Consider the following 16,743-nt stretch of genomic DNA (forward strand, 5'->3'; position numbering starts at 1 on the left):
CGGGGACCGGGGCGCGGGGACGCGCGGAGCCCCCTCCCACCCGGGAGCGCGACCCCGCCCGCGCGCGTCTGTTGGCGAGCGGTCTCCTTTCTGGTGATTGCACTGAAACACTTTTATTTTTTCGTTATCTCTGTGTGTGCCGGTGAAGGGGGCGCCCCGGATTAAGTCTGGGGGCCCAGGGGCGGGAAGTGGCCGTTTCGGGCGAGTCCCTCCTTGTTTCGCGCGGGACGGTGAGTGACCACTGGTTTCCGGTCCCTGCGCTGCTGGGGTGACTCAGTTTTAGGTTTCTATTCCCCACCCTCTGAAGATCTGTCAGTTTTCATTAGTGGGAGCTTCCGGTTAGGGGGTGGTCATCGCAGGGGCGTGGCCAGGCTGGCGGGCCCGGGCGGGGCGGGGGTGGCGCCTGCGTCCTGATTGGGTGAGCTTATCAGAGTCGGGTATTTTCAGGTCCCCCCCTCCCGTGTTGAGGAATGAAAGAGGGGACCCGGGTTAGGTTTTTCTTTTTCCTTTATTTTTTGCGGTACTGGGGATCGAACCCTTGACCTTCTCACTGAGCTGCATCCCCAGTCCTTATTTTATATTTTGAAAGAGAGTCTTGCTAAATTGCCCAGGCTGGGCTGAAACTTGGGGTCTTCTTGCCTCAGTCTCCCAGAGTACTTGGGTTACAGGCGTAAGCCTCCACGCCTAGCCATATTATGCGTTTAAAAAGTAAGGGTCTGCTCACATTGGATCTGCGCTGTCCACGAAGAAGGCCAGTGGCCATGTGTGACTACTGACTGCTTCAATGTGGGTAGGACGAATGGTGATGTCCTCCTGGTGTGATGTTAAAAGTCTGACTTTAAAAACAGCACTAGAGTGGACCGGGGATATAGCTCACTGGCACAGCGCCTGCCTGGCAAGCGCTAGGTCCTGAGTTTGATTCCCGGTACCAAAAACTAAAAATAGAAACAGCACGAGAAGAAAGAACTTTAAAAAAGATTTTAAAAACTTCAAAGGCCAGGAGTGGTGGCGCACGCCTATAATCCCAGCACTTAGGAGGCTGAGGCAGGAGGATCATTGCGAGTTCGAGACCAGCCTGGGCTGCAAAGTGAGCTCAAAGTCAGCCTGAACTCCATAGAGAGACTGTCTCAAAAAGACAAACAAAACAAAACAAAAAAAAAACCCCTTTATTGGTAATCCTTTGTACGGTACTTAATATGTGTTGAAATGATAATATTGTGGACGTATTGGATTGAAATATAAAGTCAGAATTACTGTCAACAATCTCTTTGTGCTTCGGTAGCACAGCTACTTGGCAGGTTAAAATGGCTTGTGTGGCTGGCCATATATTTCTGTTGGACAGCTCTCAACTGGGGCATCCGAATGGGGGAGGGGCCGAGCCTCTGTCTGCCATCTGCTAGCCTTTTCCTGCTTCTCTGGAAGCAGGCTTGTGGCCTCCTTCCCTGGAGGCGCTCAAGGAATCTGCTGCCGTGCTCTCACCCTCTTTTGAACTGATGAGCTGAATTGCTCAGTAGGGATCTTGTCCTAATTTGCAAAATGATTCAAGTTAAGGGACACAGTTTTCAGTCTTGAGAAATTTCCCCTCCATATCTGCTGTGTGCTGGAGTCTGGGACTGGTTGGATGAGGTCCCTCTGAGAATCAGATCATGTTACTGAGGATGAATGCTATCCAGCAAAGAGCCTGTTGATTTTCTGCCATCCACATATCCTGGAGAGATCCTGCCCTGCTCTGTGTTGCTGTGACTTTAGGTGGGGAGTTACTCCCTGAATCCTCTCTCCTTCCTCCAATTCTGTCAGTTTTTGCCAGTAAGAATGTTGGTTTGTTAGCCACGTGGCCCCACAATTCTTAATTTTGACTAATTGTAAAACCTGCCGGGGAAAAAAAAATAAATAAAAATAAAACACCTGCCGATTTGGGTGGGTTAAATGTGTTTTAAGTGGAAGAAATCAATTTTGATAGAATCTCTCAACTCTAGGAAGAATTTGAACATTCTGATAATGGAATCGAACAAAAAGCCATGTCTGTATCTGTTGCCACAAATCTCTGGAATGGGCTTTCTAGATACAGTATGATACGAGGAAACTTGTCTTCTAAATAATCTGTCTCTCTCTCTCTCTCTTTTTTGTACTGGGGATTGGACCTAGGGCTTTTGCACTGAGTTAGATCTTCTGCCCTTCTTATTTTCTGAGACAAAGTCCCTCTTAAATTGCCTGGGCTGGACTGGGACTTGGAATCCTCCCGCCTCACCCTCCCAGAGCGCTGGGATTACAGATGTAAACTACCCTGCCCAACTCTACAGAATATCTTAAAGTGTTTTATTTGAGTGAAGATACATTTTCTCCAGAATCTTAGTAGTGAAATTTGTTGTTTTGGTTTTTTTTGTCTTTTTGAGACAGGGTCTCGCTATGCAGTTCAGGCTGGCCTTGAGCTCACTTTGTAGTCCAGGCTGGTCTTGAACTCACAGTGATCCTCCTGCCTCAGCCTCCTGAGTTTTGGTATTACAGGCGTGCACCACCACGCCTGGTGAAATTTGTTTCTTTTAAAGTCTGAAATGTTTACAAATCAAGAAAAAACTTTAGATAACATTAAGATAGGGAGAAATATTGAAATGTTAATTCAATTTTTAAATTAATGCTGGTGATAATATATGTTTTAGTTCTTTTTCTCTGCCACACACAGTTTATTAAGTGAGGTGATAGTCCCGATGTAAAGAAATGAGGTGACCTGTCTCTACCAGATTGTCTCAACAAGAAGTGTGCTTTTTAATTTTATGAGTTTAGCATTGTGTTTTTACTTACTTGGCATTGGTTAATTTCATGTACCCCATGAAGTTTCAGGAGCCATGAATGGAATGGTGAGGGGGGCAAAAAATAGAAAAACACAAAACTTATATTCTATGAAGAGACCTAAGTTAATTAAATGTTAACCTGTCATATTTGGTGAGAAGGCACGAGTGTGTTGGGGTCAAGTGTCAACACTTCACTCTGATAGGAAGACCTCACCTGGTCTTGGACACACCATGACAATCTGAGTGAGCCCAGGGAAATTGTGGGTCACAAGGACTTGCAGTGAAGTCAGACTTTTCTGTTGAATCCTCCTGCAGAGGGTTTGTGGGTGCAGTTCCCCTGAGCGGTGTGATTCCCCGAGAGCCCCCTAGGAAGGCTGGCTTTTGGGAGGCTCTGACATATGCTTTACTACTTACAGCATCTGAAATCCACCAGCAGTTTCAGAATGAGCAGTTTCAGAATGAGCAGTTTCTGGGGGTGGAAAACCTGGCCAAAACATCAGAATACCTTCCTGAGGCTGTTTGACAGAGCCTCTATCATGAAGTTTTATTTTCAGTAAAAGGAGGCAATTTTCATAGTGTAGTAGGCGCCTGGCATTTCTGGGTGATGGAATGGGCTGAAAAATGGCTCCCCTGGGTTGGCAGCCTGCTGGGTTGGGCGTGGCACCCCAGGACTCTGCTAAATGTTGCAGGAGTCAGTGAGTTACTTGTTGCAAGAAAAGATTGGCCATAATCTTATTGTAAGGACTTTGTAGTTGTTTTAAAGCCTTTATACTAACCTGCGTTCAGATAAGAGTAAACATAGATGGTAATTGTAATTTTTAGCTCAAAACTCAGGGATACCTTTTTAGACAAAAATACACACACTGTGCCTGATGACCTCTGTGCTGCCTTCATGGGACGCTTCTGGTCCTGTGTTAATGCCTTGCAGTTGGGACAGCTTTATATAAAATATTTCTATCTAAACACATTCTATTCTAGATAGAAGATGGACATATATTTCCCTGGAGTTTGATCCTGATTCTCTGTCCACTGTGTTCCTGGGAAAGTGCTCTAAGTTGCTTGAAGTGACATCCCCTGAGCATGACTTTGTGCACACTTGTGTGAGTGTGTTTATTTCGTTTCTCCTGAATGGCTGAAGTGCCCACCTGTCTGCCAGAACCCTGCCTGGGCCGCCTGAGACAGAAGGGGCTCCCCTCCATGTGATCCCAGCCCTGCAGAACTGCGAGACAGTTAAATGTTTGTGCTTGGGGCCAGCCTGTCTGGCTTTGAAATCAGGCTCTGCCACTTCCTAGCTGTGTGGTTCTGGCAGGGATGTCATTTCTGTTTATTCATAGCACCTGTCTCTTAAGGTTATCAGATTTAAATGACTCAGTACACCCGAAGCACTTAGCATAGCGCATGACATCAGGGCAAATGTTAGCTTCTATTTCTCAGTACGTTGCAGTCCTGTTCAGTTAGTGCCTGTGCTCTGCTAGTGGGAGTAGTGTCTAATGTTACCCTTGAAGGCTAAAAGCTCATGGATATGAATATATTTGTCTCCTTCCTGGCACTGTACTAGACATTAGGACAGTGAGTTTCACCTAACAGGCACTGACTAAACCTCTAAGGAATTATAAGGAACATCCAGAACTTTTATTCGTATTTCCAGGTGAGGAACATATTTTTAAGTCAACTGACCTGAAAAGATTTTATGTCAGTTTATAGGAGTTTAGTTAATTTAATGAAACTGACTCCTATTTCATTGAGTTTCTGCATGACAATGTGCTGTTAATAGCTAGGCATGGTGGCACATGCCCGTAATCTCGGCGCTCCAAGCACAGCACTTGGGAGGCTGGGCCAGGAAGCCCCTGAGTTTGAGGCCAACTTGACCTACACAGGATCCTGCCTCACACCCCACCCCAATAAAAATAAAACATTTGCTGTGAAAAAGCACCATAACTGTGCTGTCCTGAAAAGTCCCGCTCTGTGTTACAGCACTTGCCTAGCATGCAGGTGGCCCTGCCTTGATTCCCCAGCACCACCCCCCCGCAAAACCTCCCATAACCAAAGTCAAATGATTGACATCAAATTTGAGGAAATACTAATGTAACATCTTAGTGTGCATCTTATGTGTTTGCTCAAAATATAAAGAGCTTTCACAAATAAGGAAATGTGCATCCTCGTTGATTAAAAGGGCACAGGTCATGAGAGGGTTCATGAAGAGGGAGGTACTGTGCCTTACTCTGGAAAGGTACAGCCTTACTGATGAGGAACAAATCAGACCTGACCCTTCTCACAGCTGCTCACCTCCCTGACTGACGGAGGGGACACAATTGCTAATTCCTTGGTTGAGTGGTAGAACTGGAGCCCTCATGCACTGTTTTGTCTTGGTTTTGAGACAGAATGTCACTATAACTTTATAGTGAACTCGGGTGATCCTCCTGCCTCGGCCTCCGGCATGCTGGTATTATAGGCATGCGCCACCATGCCCTGCTTCATCCTCTGTTGGTTGGCAGCGTGTCATTTGATATACCTTAGCAATAGCTGGCATAGTAAATGTGTGCCCTCTGTCCTACAGAGATTCTTTAAAAGAGATCCTTCTACATACCATGAAATGCCCTGTGTGTGGTGAACTGTCCCAGCTGCAAACAAGTAGAACATCTGCCAAGGAGATGGATTAAATTACGGCACAACTATATCCTGGAATACTTTGTATGTTTGTACTGATGTGGAATGACCTTCAAGGTTGGGTGTTTACTGCAAAAAGTGAAGTACAGAACATGCTAGCAGCCCTGGTTTATACAATAAAAGAACGTGTGCACAAAAGACTTTTAATTCTTCAAGGTACAGCCTCACAGGAGATTACAGAAGGAGTGCACAGAGCCCATGGACCCTTCATCCTGCCTCCCTACTGTGACAGATTACTATAGTTCACATTGTAACTAGAAAGTTGCCATTAGCATAATACTGCTGACCATATTACAGACCTACTGTTATTTTTTCCCCCTGTATTGGCCTTGAACCCAAGGATTGCTGGGCCATGTCCAGCTTTTTTTAGTTTTTTGAGACAGGGTGTCCCTGAGTTGCCCAGGCTGTCCTCTTGCTTCAACCTCCAGAGTAGCTGGGATTACACTCTTTTGTCACTAGCACTCCTTTGTTCTTATTGTGTGCAGTTGTATTTAGATGTGCATAGATTCATGTACCTGGCACCATAATCAAGATACAGAATTGTTCTGTAATACACCTTTGGCAAGATACAAAACTGGAAACAATGATTGGTGGTCTTTAAGTAGGACAAATAGAGTGGCCAGATGTGACAGGGTGAGGAAGGAGACATCCCATTTCGCTGTCATATTACAATACATTTTTAACAGTTGAGACATCTTGGTGACATCCAAGTGGAAATCTCAGAAGGGCAGAGGGTGTGTCTCCAGCTCCCTCAGAGCTGTCAAGGATGCCTGGGGAGTCGTGGGGGCCCCAGGGGGAGGTCATTAACATCCTGCCAGTGTGGGACGCCTCCAGAGGGCTCAAGTAAAGCCTCAAGAGCTCCTGCGTTTCAGAAAGACCAAGGAGATGGAGCGTGAGGCTGTGAAGGGTCTGTGGGTGGAGGCAAACCTGGCCAGGGCTTCAAGAGGAAGGGACGGGAGAGGGTTTCCAGGAGGAGTGGACACTGTCAACTGTAGCTGAGTTTGAGGGAGAGAAATGACAATTGGCTGAACTTCACAAAATTTTCCTCACTTTAGAATTGTACAGGATCCAAGGTGAACCAGGCATGGTGCACACCTGCAATCCCAGCGTTCAGGAGGCTAAGGTAGGAGGATCACTTCAAGTTTGAGACCAGCTTGGGTTACATAGTGAGTTCAAGGCCAGACTGAATGACATAGTGAAACCTTGTCTCAAAAAAAAAAAAAAAAAATTGCAGGATACAAAAATAAGATGGTGGCTTGGGGATGTGGCTCTAGAGGGCTTGCTTAGCGTTCTCTTGAGGGCTTGGGTTTGAACCCCGGCAATGCAAAAAAAAAAAAAAAAAAAACAAACCCACAAAAATAAGGTGGAAAATGTTTAAAAATTTTCTTTCTTGAAAAAAAGGAAGAGGATTTATTTTACAAATAAAACTATTCTGTAATGGAAAAAAAATCAGCACAGTGGCTGCCTGGGGTGGAGGTGGGACTGAGATCTCTTTGAGGAGGTGGGTGTTGGTCGGGATCTGGATTACAGGAGTCTCTCAGTTGTGCATTAAGGGATGCAGCTCAGTGGTGAAGCACTTGCCGAGCGCGCCTGAGGCTACAGGTTTTGATTCCTAGCACCACAAAAAAGATTTGCTCTTTTTACCTTGGAGGGGGATATTGGCAATGGTGTGTATTATGAGGTACTTCGAAATAAATTGCAATTGATGTCTGCAACTCCCTTTGACATTTGTCAAAACAATAAAATGGACTGATAGGAGGACAGCAGGATAAAGACTAGTAGATGATAAATATCAGAAAATATTAATTATAGAATATGGATAGTGTGTGGGGGCAGGGTCATTATAAAGAATGTTACTGTTTATTTGAAATTTTTCATTAAGACTTGGGGAAGCGTTAAAAGATTACCAACTGTTCCCTGATGTTATGTTCCAGAATCTTAATATGCGGATAGGAGGAATGTATTTGTTACTTCCAAAAACATCTGTATCTTATTTCCTTCTAATGATTTACTTGAGCTGTCAGCTTTTTGCCCCATGCCCTTTGTAAGAGGTCGAGGTTAGAGTTTTCTAGCAGTTTCTGAGGAAATAGCTCTAAGGCTATTAACTCCGTGGATTATCATTACTCCCTTCTTAGCCAGCAGATTTACTACAGTTGAGCCTCAGACTGAACCCTACCTACCTCAGCCTGTCAGAGCTGAGGGAGAGTGGGATTGGTCCTGGCATCCTTCTCTTACTCCGGTCTGCTATGAGCTCTGGAGTTCTGATTCTGTCAAAGTTGGTCTTTGGTGTAACTCAGTGGTAGAGCTTGTGCTTAGCATGCACAAGGCCCTGGGCTCCATCTGTAACAGCCCCAAAGAAAAAGGCCCTGGGCTCCTTCCACTGCTCCAAAGAAAAAGCAAAGAGAAATTTGTCCTGTTTTTGTTACTGTTGTTGCTGTTGTCATTTTGAGACAAGCTCTCACTGCAGTGTAGTCCCTACTGCCCTGGAACTCCACACAGTATTAACCTAGGCTGGTCTCACACTCGCCACCCTTTTGGCCTCAGCCTCCTGAGTGCTGGCACTGTGGTTGTGTACCATCATGTCTGGCTTAGTCCTGCTCTAAATGGATTGGAAAAATCTCGGGCCTTAAGTCATTTTTTCCGAGGAAGGGCTACATAGACTTTTAATTTTAATTGATTAACTTAGTACCAGCATTGGGATCGAACTCAGGACTTTGTACATGCTAGGTAAGCATGCAGCCACTGAGCCACATCCTTGGTCTTTACGTATTTTTTTCTTATTGCCTTTTATTTTATTTTATTTTTTTTTATATTTTTATTTTTTTGAGACAGGTTCTCACTATGTAGTGCAGGCTGGCCTTGAATTCACAGTGATCCACCTGCCTCAACCTCCGAAGTGCTGGATGATAGGCACGCACCACCATGCCTGGCTGTAACTTGTTACTTCACTTAATGGAGTATAGTGGATACCTTTTCACTCAGTAAATTCATGAGCTTTTTTTTGTCTTTTTGAGACAGTGTCTCACTAGGCAGTTCAGGTTGGCCTCGAACTCATTTTGTAGCCCAGGCTGGCCTCAACTCACAGCAATCCTGCTTCAGCCTCCTGAGCTGGGATTACAGGCGTGTGCCACCACACCCACCTTTTTTTTTTTTTTCTTTATTGGTGGTACTGGGGGTTGAACCTAGGATTTTCACACTGAACTATATCCACAGCTCCCTCCTCTCTTCTTAAGAGCAAGGTCCTGCCATGTAATTTAGGTTGGTCTTGAATTTTCTGTGTAGCCTTCTGCCCTTTTAAAATTTTTCTTGTTTTAAGACAGGGTCTCATCAAGTGGCTAATTGTCCAGGCTGGTCTCCTGTGAGCCTCCTGCCTCAGCCCCCCAGAAGCTGTTGTTATAGACATGTACCACCATACCCAGTTGGTGTTTTATTTTTGTTTGAAGCTATTGTGAGTGGAATTGCTTTTCTTGACTTCTTTCTCAATTCATTGCTGGTCTTCAGAAAAACTATTGATTTTTTTAATGTTGATTTTGTATCTTGTTGAGTTAATCTTTTTCTCTACATATAATCCTTCCATGAATAACTGTGCACACAAATATCAGTTTAAAAAACAAGTATCTTTCATTAGGGAAATACTCAGACATACACAAGTGGGTAGAGGTGCGCAATGAGTCCCCGCTACCCAGCTGGAATAGTTGTCTATATTTTGATATTCTTGCTCCATTTCCATCTTTCCACTCTCCTTTTTGCTCATCTATTTCAAAAGCATATTCCAGGGGGCTTGGGATTTAGCTCAGCGGCACAGCGCCTGCCTGGCAAGCGCAACGTCGTGAGTTCAATTCCCGGTTCCAGAAGAAAATAAATAAATAAATAAAAGCAAATTCCAGAAATAGTGCTGTTTTACTTCACTGTCACAGACTTTTTAAGCTTTATTTTGGAAAATTTCAAATACACCCAAAGTGGAGAGAATTGTCCAGTACTCCGTACCTTTAGTTACCAACATTCTGCTGTTGCATCTCCTGCTCTCCCTACCCCTTTTGTAGTTTGCTGGAGGGTCTGAAAGCACACGCCAGCCATCCTGTCTTTCCCCATGGAAACACTTCAATAAAGTAGCAGCTTTGAGTTACAAGATGCAACGTGGGAAGGGGGCTACAAGATGCAATGTGGGAAGGGGGCTGCTGAGGATGGAACCTAGGGCCTCACCAAGTGTGCACGAGTGCTCCACCACTAATCCACACCCCCCAGCCCAGACTGAAGGTGTTTAAAAGGGGACAGGGATTAGTGCCAGTAACCAACCTCCGTCCCACCCTCACACTTTGAAAGAGGTGAATTTATAATACAGCTACAAGTGTTAAGCAATAGTGAAATTTAAAAAATTTGAGCTACGCACTTGAAGTATAGGTGGAATTTCATTTTCTGTCACGTAGGTTCAAATACATGAGTTATGTGAGAAGATGTCTCCTTAATTTCAGGTCTCAGTTCTCAGCGAAGGGTGACTGTGCAAACCCCCCTGACCACAGCCATTTGGCAGTACCTGGAGATGTTTTTGGTTGTTAACACTTTGGGGGTGAGGCAGGGTAAAGTGCTACTGGTGTGTGGGTAGAGGCCAGAGAAGCTGCTAATGTCCTGTGCTGCACTGCACCCCCCACACCTCCCACCCCGCAGATAAGCAGTTGTTTGGCCCAGAATGCTGAGCTAGAGACTCAGGTTTAGGACATGAGCGAGCAGTGTTGTATCCCAGGCCTCTTTGTGGCTCTCTTCTAACTTGCTGGACCTGCTTGGTGTGATCAGCAAGGGTAGCACCAAGGGGACAGACACGTTGACGTTATCAGTGTGACACAGGAGGCAAGCCCTAACTGTCCAGAAAATTCCAACTGAAGTGCCTTTAGATACGGCTTTATCAGTTACATCTGCAAGGATTATCTCAGAAGTTTCTGTAACCAAACTTTTATAAGGTTTAGACTCTGCTTACAAGGAAGTCAAACTCCCTTGGAGGCAGGCGGATGTGAAAGCTTTTCTCTTCTGGGAGCGCTTCCAGAAGCAAAACAAGGCCGGGACTGTTCTAGGTGGCAGCTTCCACATGTGGATAGACAGGAAAGGAATAAAACTTGTAGCCAGAGAGGAAAGGAGAGAGGAGCAAAATGGCTTTTCACGGAGACCACTTAGGAGAGACACCCAGAATCTGCATAGCTGTTCAGCCCTAAAGAGGATGAATACCCTCTGCTCATGAGCACCAGACCACAGGGCATCCACAAGTGTCCAGTGGGTCCTGGGGACCCAGGACCCCCAGACCTAAGTTGGAGATGGGCAGACCGACAATTGTTGTAATGGGGATTCAGGAGCCCTGGCACCTGAGGTAATTTTGTACCTTGTTTCTTTCCAGATTGCTCATTTAGAAAGTGGATGTGCTGGGTAACATGTCCAGCGTGTCTGAGGAGAGAAGGAAAAGACAGCAGAGCATTAAGGAAGGACTGCAGTTCATACAGTAAGCACCGGGGAATTCATGTCCGGGTTTCTGTCACGTGGTGGAGGTTCTCTTACAGGGCCCAAACATTTTGCAGAGGTTGAGAACTCTTTAGGCACGTTTAACAGGTCCTGTTCAGTTGGGTTGCAAATGGCACGTGCTTTACTTTTCTTCCCCTGTATCCATTTTGAGTTGCCTTCTGTTCCTGAAGTGGATCCTCTTATTGATGATTTTTTAGGCTAAAACCCTTTAGTATCTCCAGAAATGTTCGACTGAAGAACTTGAGTGAAAAGTGACTAAAGCATCTGTCTGCACAGAGGGATTTTGCCATCAGACCATCCTGCTAGGAAGGGGTCAGTGACAGACCGTCCTGGGTTGGGAGGACATTCAGGACAGAGCGACCTCTTTGTTCCTTTCTGAGATGGAGACATTGTCTTCTCATTGCAGTAAATTGGATCAGATAGTGTTAGTGGTTCTGTACTATTTTTAACCTTTTTGGCATTTGAAGAATTAGGCCTTCTTTTAATAGAATTAGATTTGAAAGGAAAGTGTTGTACTTAAGAAAATACTAGGAATAGTTTAGATTTTTTCTACATGACTACAGTCACATGCCAGTAAAAGAGAAGTATTCCTTTAAAATACCTTTTCAGCCAGCAACAAGGTAATAGAATGATACTTTTAGGATGACTTCTTGCTGAACAAATTCTAGTAGGAACCTGATAATTACAGTTGATTTGTTTTTTTTCCTCTTAGGTCATCGCTGTCATATCTGGGGACCCAAGAACAATATGCGGTAATGATCCTGGGAAAGTCTGGTGAAAATTTGCCAGTGCTTGTGAGCTGTGCTCTGTGACAGGAGTTGGCAGACCCTGGCCTTGTGGGCCAGATCTGGGTGGCCTCCCTCTTTCACATGTAGTTTTATTGGAGAACAGCCACACTCAGATGTATGGCTACTCCTACGACCTATGGTAGTTGGGATAGGGACGATAGGTCTGCAAACACTGAAATAAATGTTCACTGTCCGGGCATTTGTGGAGAAAATTTGCCAACCCCTTATTCTGTAGGACAGTCTGGTTTTTTGGGGGGCAGGGGGGAGCGGTGCGCATAATTCCTTATTTTCCTTTCCTTAAGTGTTACTGGGGGGTCAAATCCAGGAGTGCTCTACCAGTAAGCTATATCCCCAGACCTTTTTATTTTATTTTGAGACAAGATCTTGCTAAGTTACCTAGACTGGCCTGAAACTTGTGATCTTCCTGCCTCAGCCTCCCACCATACCTGGCTTGTCATATATTTTCTTTCCTTTGATAATATATTTTGAATTAGTTTTTCTTTTGAACCTCTTGCAAATTACACTTGGTTTTATTGCACATAAATGGGATGGAAGTTAAGGAGATTGTGATGTGTCTTGTTTTATTTTGAGGAAAATTCCTGACAGTAAAGAGGCAATGGCTGGCAGCCAGGAAGAGATGAACTTGCTGGCAAGAGACAAGGGAGAAGCAGCACGTGGGCCGTGGGCCAGACGCTGGCCACTGGCCGCTGCTCACCTGTGGCTTCTCATCATGGAGGGTCTTGGTGCTTCTAGTTGTTCCTTCCCTTTGCCTCATGTCTTCCTTGCTCTTCCTCCCTAATCGTGAAGTTTTCAAGCAAGAACCCTTTCATGTTCCACATGTGGAACTCAGATCCACAGGGCTTAAGTGTCAAGTCACATGTCATACCAAGTAGTAATGGTTGATCTGTCCTGTTTTCTTTAATAAGATATTCAGTTTACAAGTGAATTTAGAAAATGAGGCAAAAAAGTTGAGGATATGATCTTACGATGGCAAAGAGGCATTTAAAATTTTAAAGCAATGGTAGAAATCATGAAGGAAAATTAAAAACTGTTGTACACACCAAAAGAATATGTGTACATACTTGTTAAGAAAATGATTTAGTGCGGGGCATAGTGGCACATGCCTGTAGTGCCAGGACTGTAGTCCCAGCACTCCGGAGGATGAGGAGGCAGGAGGACTGTCGTGAGTTGGAGGCCAGCCTGAACTGCATAGCGAGGCCCTGTGTCAAAAAGACAAAAAAAGAAATTCCCTTCGCCTGTTTAGCTCAGTGGCACAGCGCCTGCCTGGCAAGCGCAAGGTCGTGAGTTTAACTCCTGGTACGGGGTGGGGGGTGGGGGGACCAAAAAAAAAACGAAAAAAAAAAAGAAAGAAATTCCCTTCCCCTAAATAAGTAAAGACCCAAACAAATAATTTACAAAAGAACAAATATAAATGGCCCATAAGAATGTGGAAAAGTTCAGTCTCATTGGTAAAGATACGCAAATAAGAAAGAATACTGTTTCAGGGGCTGGGGATTTAGCTCAGCGGCAAAGTGCCTGCCTGGCAAGCGCAAGGTCATGAGTTCCGTTCCCGGTACCGGAGAAAAACCAAAAAAAGAGAGGGAAGAATACTGTTTTTCACGTACAAATTGGTAAAGAATTTACATATATATGCTCACATGCGTGCACTCACACAGACACACACACACTCGCATGCCCACATACTACCCCGTGTGTGAAGGTGCATGAAGCAAGCCACTAGGAATATTATTACCGCCTTTGAGGAAGTACAGTATTAGCCAGATTCTGACACTGAGGGCTTCTGCTTGGTGTTTATTATCCTGGGCACAGAAATGGAGATGTGAGCACATATTTACAAGGTGCTTTTGCTGTGTTTTTCTTCAGAAGCAGAGTGATTTTCTCTTGCAGAAATAAACAAGATAAGTCCTTAGCACAGGCAGCAGGGCTGCTGTTCTGTCAAATGATTTTCTCTGGAGTTTTGGGTATAATCGTTGAAATTTCTTCTGGCTTTGTCCTCTAAGAGGTAACTTTCTCTTTTTAGGTATATTTGCAGGGTCTTGTGAGAAATCTTTTTAATGAAGGAAATGATTTTTATCGGGAACATGATTGGAATAGCTCGATAAGCCAGTACACAGAAGCTTTAAGGATAGCTGATTATGCAGAGTCTGATAAAATTTCCATTCCTAAAGAAATCATTGAAAAACTATATGTAAATCGCATGGCCTGCTATTCTAATATGGTGAGTTGTGATTTTTAAAACAGTGTTTGTAGAGAAAATTTTCTTCAGTGATATAGTACATCAATAAAAAGTCATTTTCCTAATTTCACTTTTTAAGAATGCATATTAACTGCTTTTAGTGTAGCCTGAACCTTTCAAAAAATCAGTATTAGGTAAATCTTTTGGGATTTGAAAAGTACCTCTTAGTTACTGGTCCTTGCAGATTCCCATCGGAGAAAGGCTTTCGGGACTGTACCCACTGTAAAAGTCAGCCAAGTAGATACAGGTGTTTGCAGGTCAGTTATGTACCCGGTATTTGTAGTGACAGTTCTCTTGTTAGGATTCAGTTAGTCCTGTTAGAAATTTTTTTTAAAATATACAAAATAGTAATAAACACAAGCCTTTTATTTGCAATGTGAAAAGCAGTATTTGGGTGTGCTTATCATTTTTACTATGGACATTCAATAAAATTTGTCGATTTAGGAAAAGTAGTTGTCTAGTTCTTAATGTACATTCATTGATGACTTTGTTGTTTGTTAAGTAATGTATTCCTTGTCAATTAGCTGTTTGGGAGTATGTCCTATATTAATTTTTTTTTGTAATTGATCCATCACTATTGTACATATGTGTGCATACATATACACTAAATAATCTATGAATTAGGGTAATTATATTTGTTTCCTCAAACATTTATCATTTCTTTGTGGTTTAAACCTTCAAAATCCGTGAGATTATACAGTGTGTCATCATTACCTGCAGTCACCCACAGGACATGTTAATATATTCCAAGGAGGGTAGCTACAGAAGGGAGGAGAACAGGACAGAGAGCGACACTGGGGGCGTTAGCCATGTCCAGAAAGCTTTATTTCTTGGAGAGCCAGTACCATTATGGCCAGACCTTAACATTCACCTGATCAGGGTGGTAACAAACATAGACATTCATGATATTTTTTTCTACTTTGGTGTTTTGGAAATTTCATAACAAAAATAATCCTAGAAAAAGAAAAACAACCCTACCAACTTTTAAGTGGAGGATAATAAGATGGGGTCTTAAAGTTGTCTCCACTTAGAATTAGGCAGTGTAAGAAATGAACCAGGTGATTGCTAACTTACTTCTTTGGTCTCATGATCTAGGGTCTGCATGATAAAGTTTTAGAAGACTGCAATGTCGTCCTCAGTTTAAATGACAGTAACTGCAAAGCTCTCTATCGGAAATCTAAGGCTCTAAGTGATTTAGGAAGCTATGGAGAAGCTTATCTTACTGTGGCAAAATGCTCCTTAGCAATGCCTCAGGTATGCAATTTCTATTTTAATTCATTCATTATATCATAGCCATTGTATTGCTACATGTGGAGAAATGGCATAGAAAGAGTTAAATTTTCCCAGCAGGTTGGCAGCCTTCAACCTGCAGCAGTTGGGGTAATAGCTAATAAAACAAGTCTCTGGGCAGGAAATGTCATAGCTACTTTGCCTGTTTTGCCTAGTTAAAAAGAATAACCCTCCATTAATCAAGTATGTTGACTTTTTCAGGATGAACATGTAATAAAACTAACTCAAGCGCTAGCTCAGCAATTGGGACTTAAAATAAGGAAAGCATATGTTAGAGCCGAGGTAAGCCAGAGTTCTCTTAATAGGTATTTTGATTTTGTTTTAGAACTTGGAGTCAGTTCTGTTTTTAAGTTAGTGTCTTTATTTTATTTCAGCACTCACTGAAATCAGTTCCTGGGGATGGGACTACCAAGGTAAAATTTTATTTATGTAAGATTTTTACTTAAAAAGCCTTAGCAATTCTGCTTTTCATATTTTTAGTGTGTGCCTCTTTTATTCCTCAAACACATAATTGACCGTAGCCTCCTGTCGCTTTAAAAAAGAAAACAAACAACTCAACTAGTATATTTTAATACTAACCAGCATTTCCTGAAGTCAAATAGAGCATTTTACCGGATGTGAATAGATTCTCTGTTGCATTTGGAAAATGTGGTTCAGGGCCAAGTACAAGTTTTGGGAGACATTAGGACAAAAAAAAAATAACAAGTGTATTTATTTTTTAACTTTAAGCTAGGTCTTTTTGAGCATAGTTAGGATGCTCAGGACCATTGTGAGTCGGTGATCTAGCAAGTGTTTGCTAGATCAGTCCCTGGTATTTTGCTAAATATCCTTTAAGAAACTCTGGTCCACAAGAAATAAGTAGTAGAAGCTGGGTGTGGTGTTACATACCTATAATCCCAGTTACTTTGGAGGCTGAGACAGAAGGATCACTTATGATTACTAACTTCAGACTAGCCTGGGCAAACTGGTAAGATCCTTGATGCAAAGAAAAAAAAAAGTCGGGGCTGGGGATTTAGCTCAGCGGCAAAAGCACTTGCTTGGCAAGCGCAAGGTCGTGAGTTCAGTTCCCGGTACCGGAGAAAAACCAAAGAAAAAAAAAGTCATGCTGCTAGTCAAGCAAACGTTACAAAGATTTGAATATTCCTTTTATTGGTTGGATCTTAATTGGTAGAGAGTCATTACTATGCAAATCTGCACTGGTCTCTTGGGGTGAGTTTTATAGATTGCTTTATAGTTTAGAATTGTAAAAACACGGTTCATTGTTGGTTTAATTTTTAGGCTGTGGACTGTTCTGTGGAAGATATTGAACCAGGTATGTTTTCACCTACTGTCTTCACATGAAAAGTTGCAGTTTTGGACTTTGTATATCAGATAGTATTGTCAAATTGTCAAATAAGATGGCTGTGTGCTTCTCACAGCAACCATATGATTGCTTTCATATTTTCAC

General features: G+C 43.2%; 1 protein-coding gene across 4 annotated transcripts in view; it reads left to right on the forward strand.

Annotated features, from left to right (window-relative positions):
* Nucleotides 1-16,743, forward strand: part of Zc3h7a (zinc finger CCCH-type containing 7A) — a 37,314-nt gene that overhangs the window by 1,211 nt on the left and 19,360 nt on the right. The window contains exons 1-9 of one of the 4 annotated variants that reach the window (XM_013517895.1): nucleotides 4,710-5,480; nucleotides 6,512-6,579; nucleotides 10,840-10,941; nucleotides 11,674-11,713; nucleotides 13,791-13,988; nucleotides 15,102-15,260; nucleotides 15,498-15,578; nucleotides 15,671-15,709; nucleotides 16,575-16,608. In XM_013517895.1, the coding sequence (XP_013373349.1) occupies nucleotides 10,874-10,941; nucleotides 11,674-11,713; nucleotides 13,791-13,988; nucleotides 15,102-15,260; nucleotides 15,498-15,578; nucleotides 15,671-15,709; nucleotides 16,575-16,608 (619 nt within the window). In that variant the 5' untranslated portion in view covers nucleotides 4,710-5,480; nucleotides 6,512-6,579; nucleotides 10,840-10,873. Of the gene's footprint in view, nucleotides 1-4,709; nucleotides 5,481-5,501; nucleotides 6,580-10,839; nucleotides 10,942-11,673; nucleotides 11,714-13,790; nucleotides 13,989-15,101; nucleotides 15,261-15,497; nucleotides 15,579-15,670; nucleotides 15,710-16,574; nucleotides 16,609-16,743 lie in introns of those variants that run through there. The other 3 variants (XM_013517898.1, XM_013517897.1, XM_005391159.2) reach the window with 3 other exon arrangements.

This window comes from Chinchilla lanigera, unplaced genomic scaffold, assembly GCF_000276665.1.
Source record: "Chinchilla lanigera isolate Chin_1 unplaced genomic scaffold, ChiLan1.0 scaffold00041, whole genome shotgun sequence".
In the NCBI taxonomy this organism is placed as follows: Eukaryota; Metazoa; Chordata; class Mammalia; order Rodentia; family Chinchillidae; genus Chinchilla; species Chinchilla lanigera.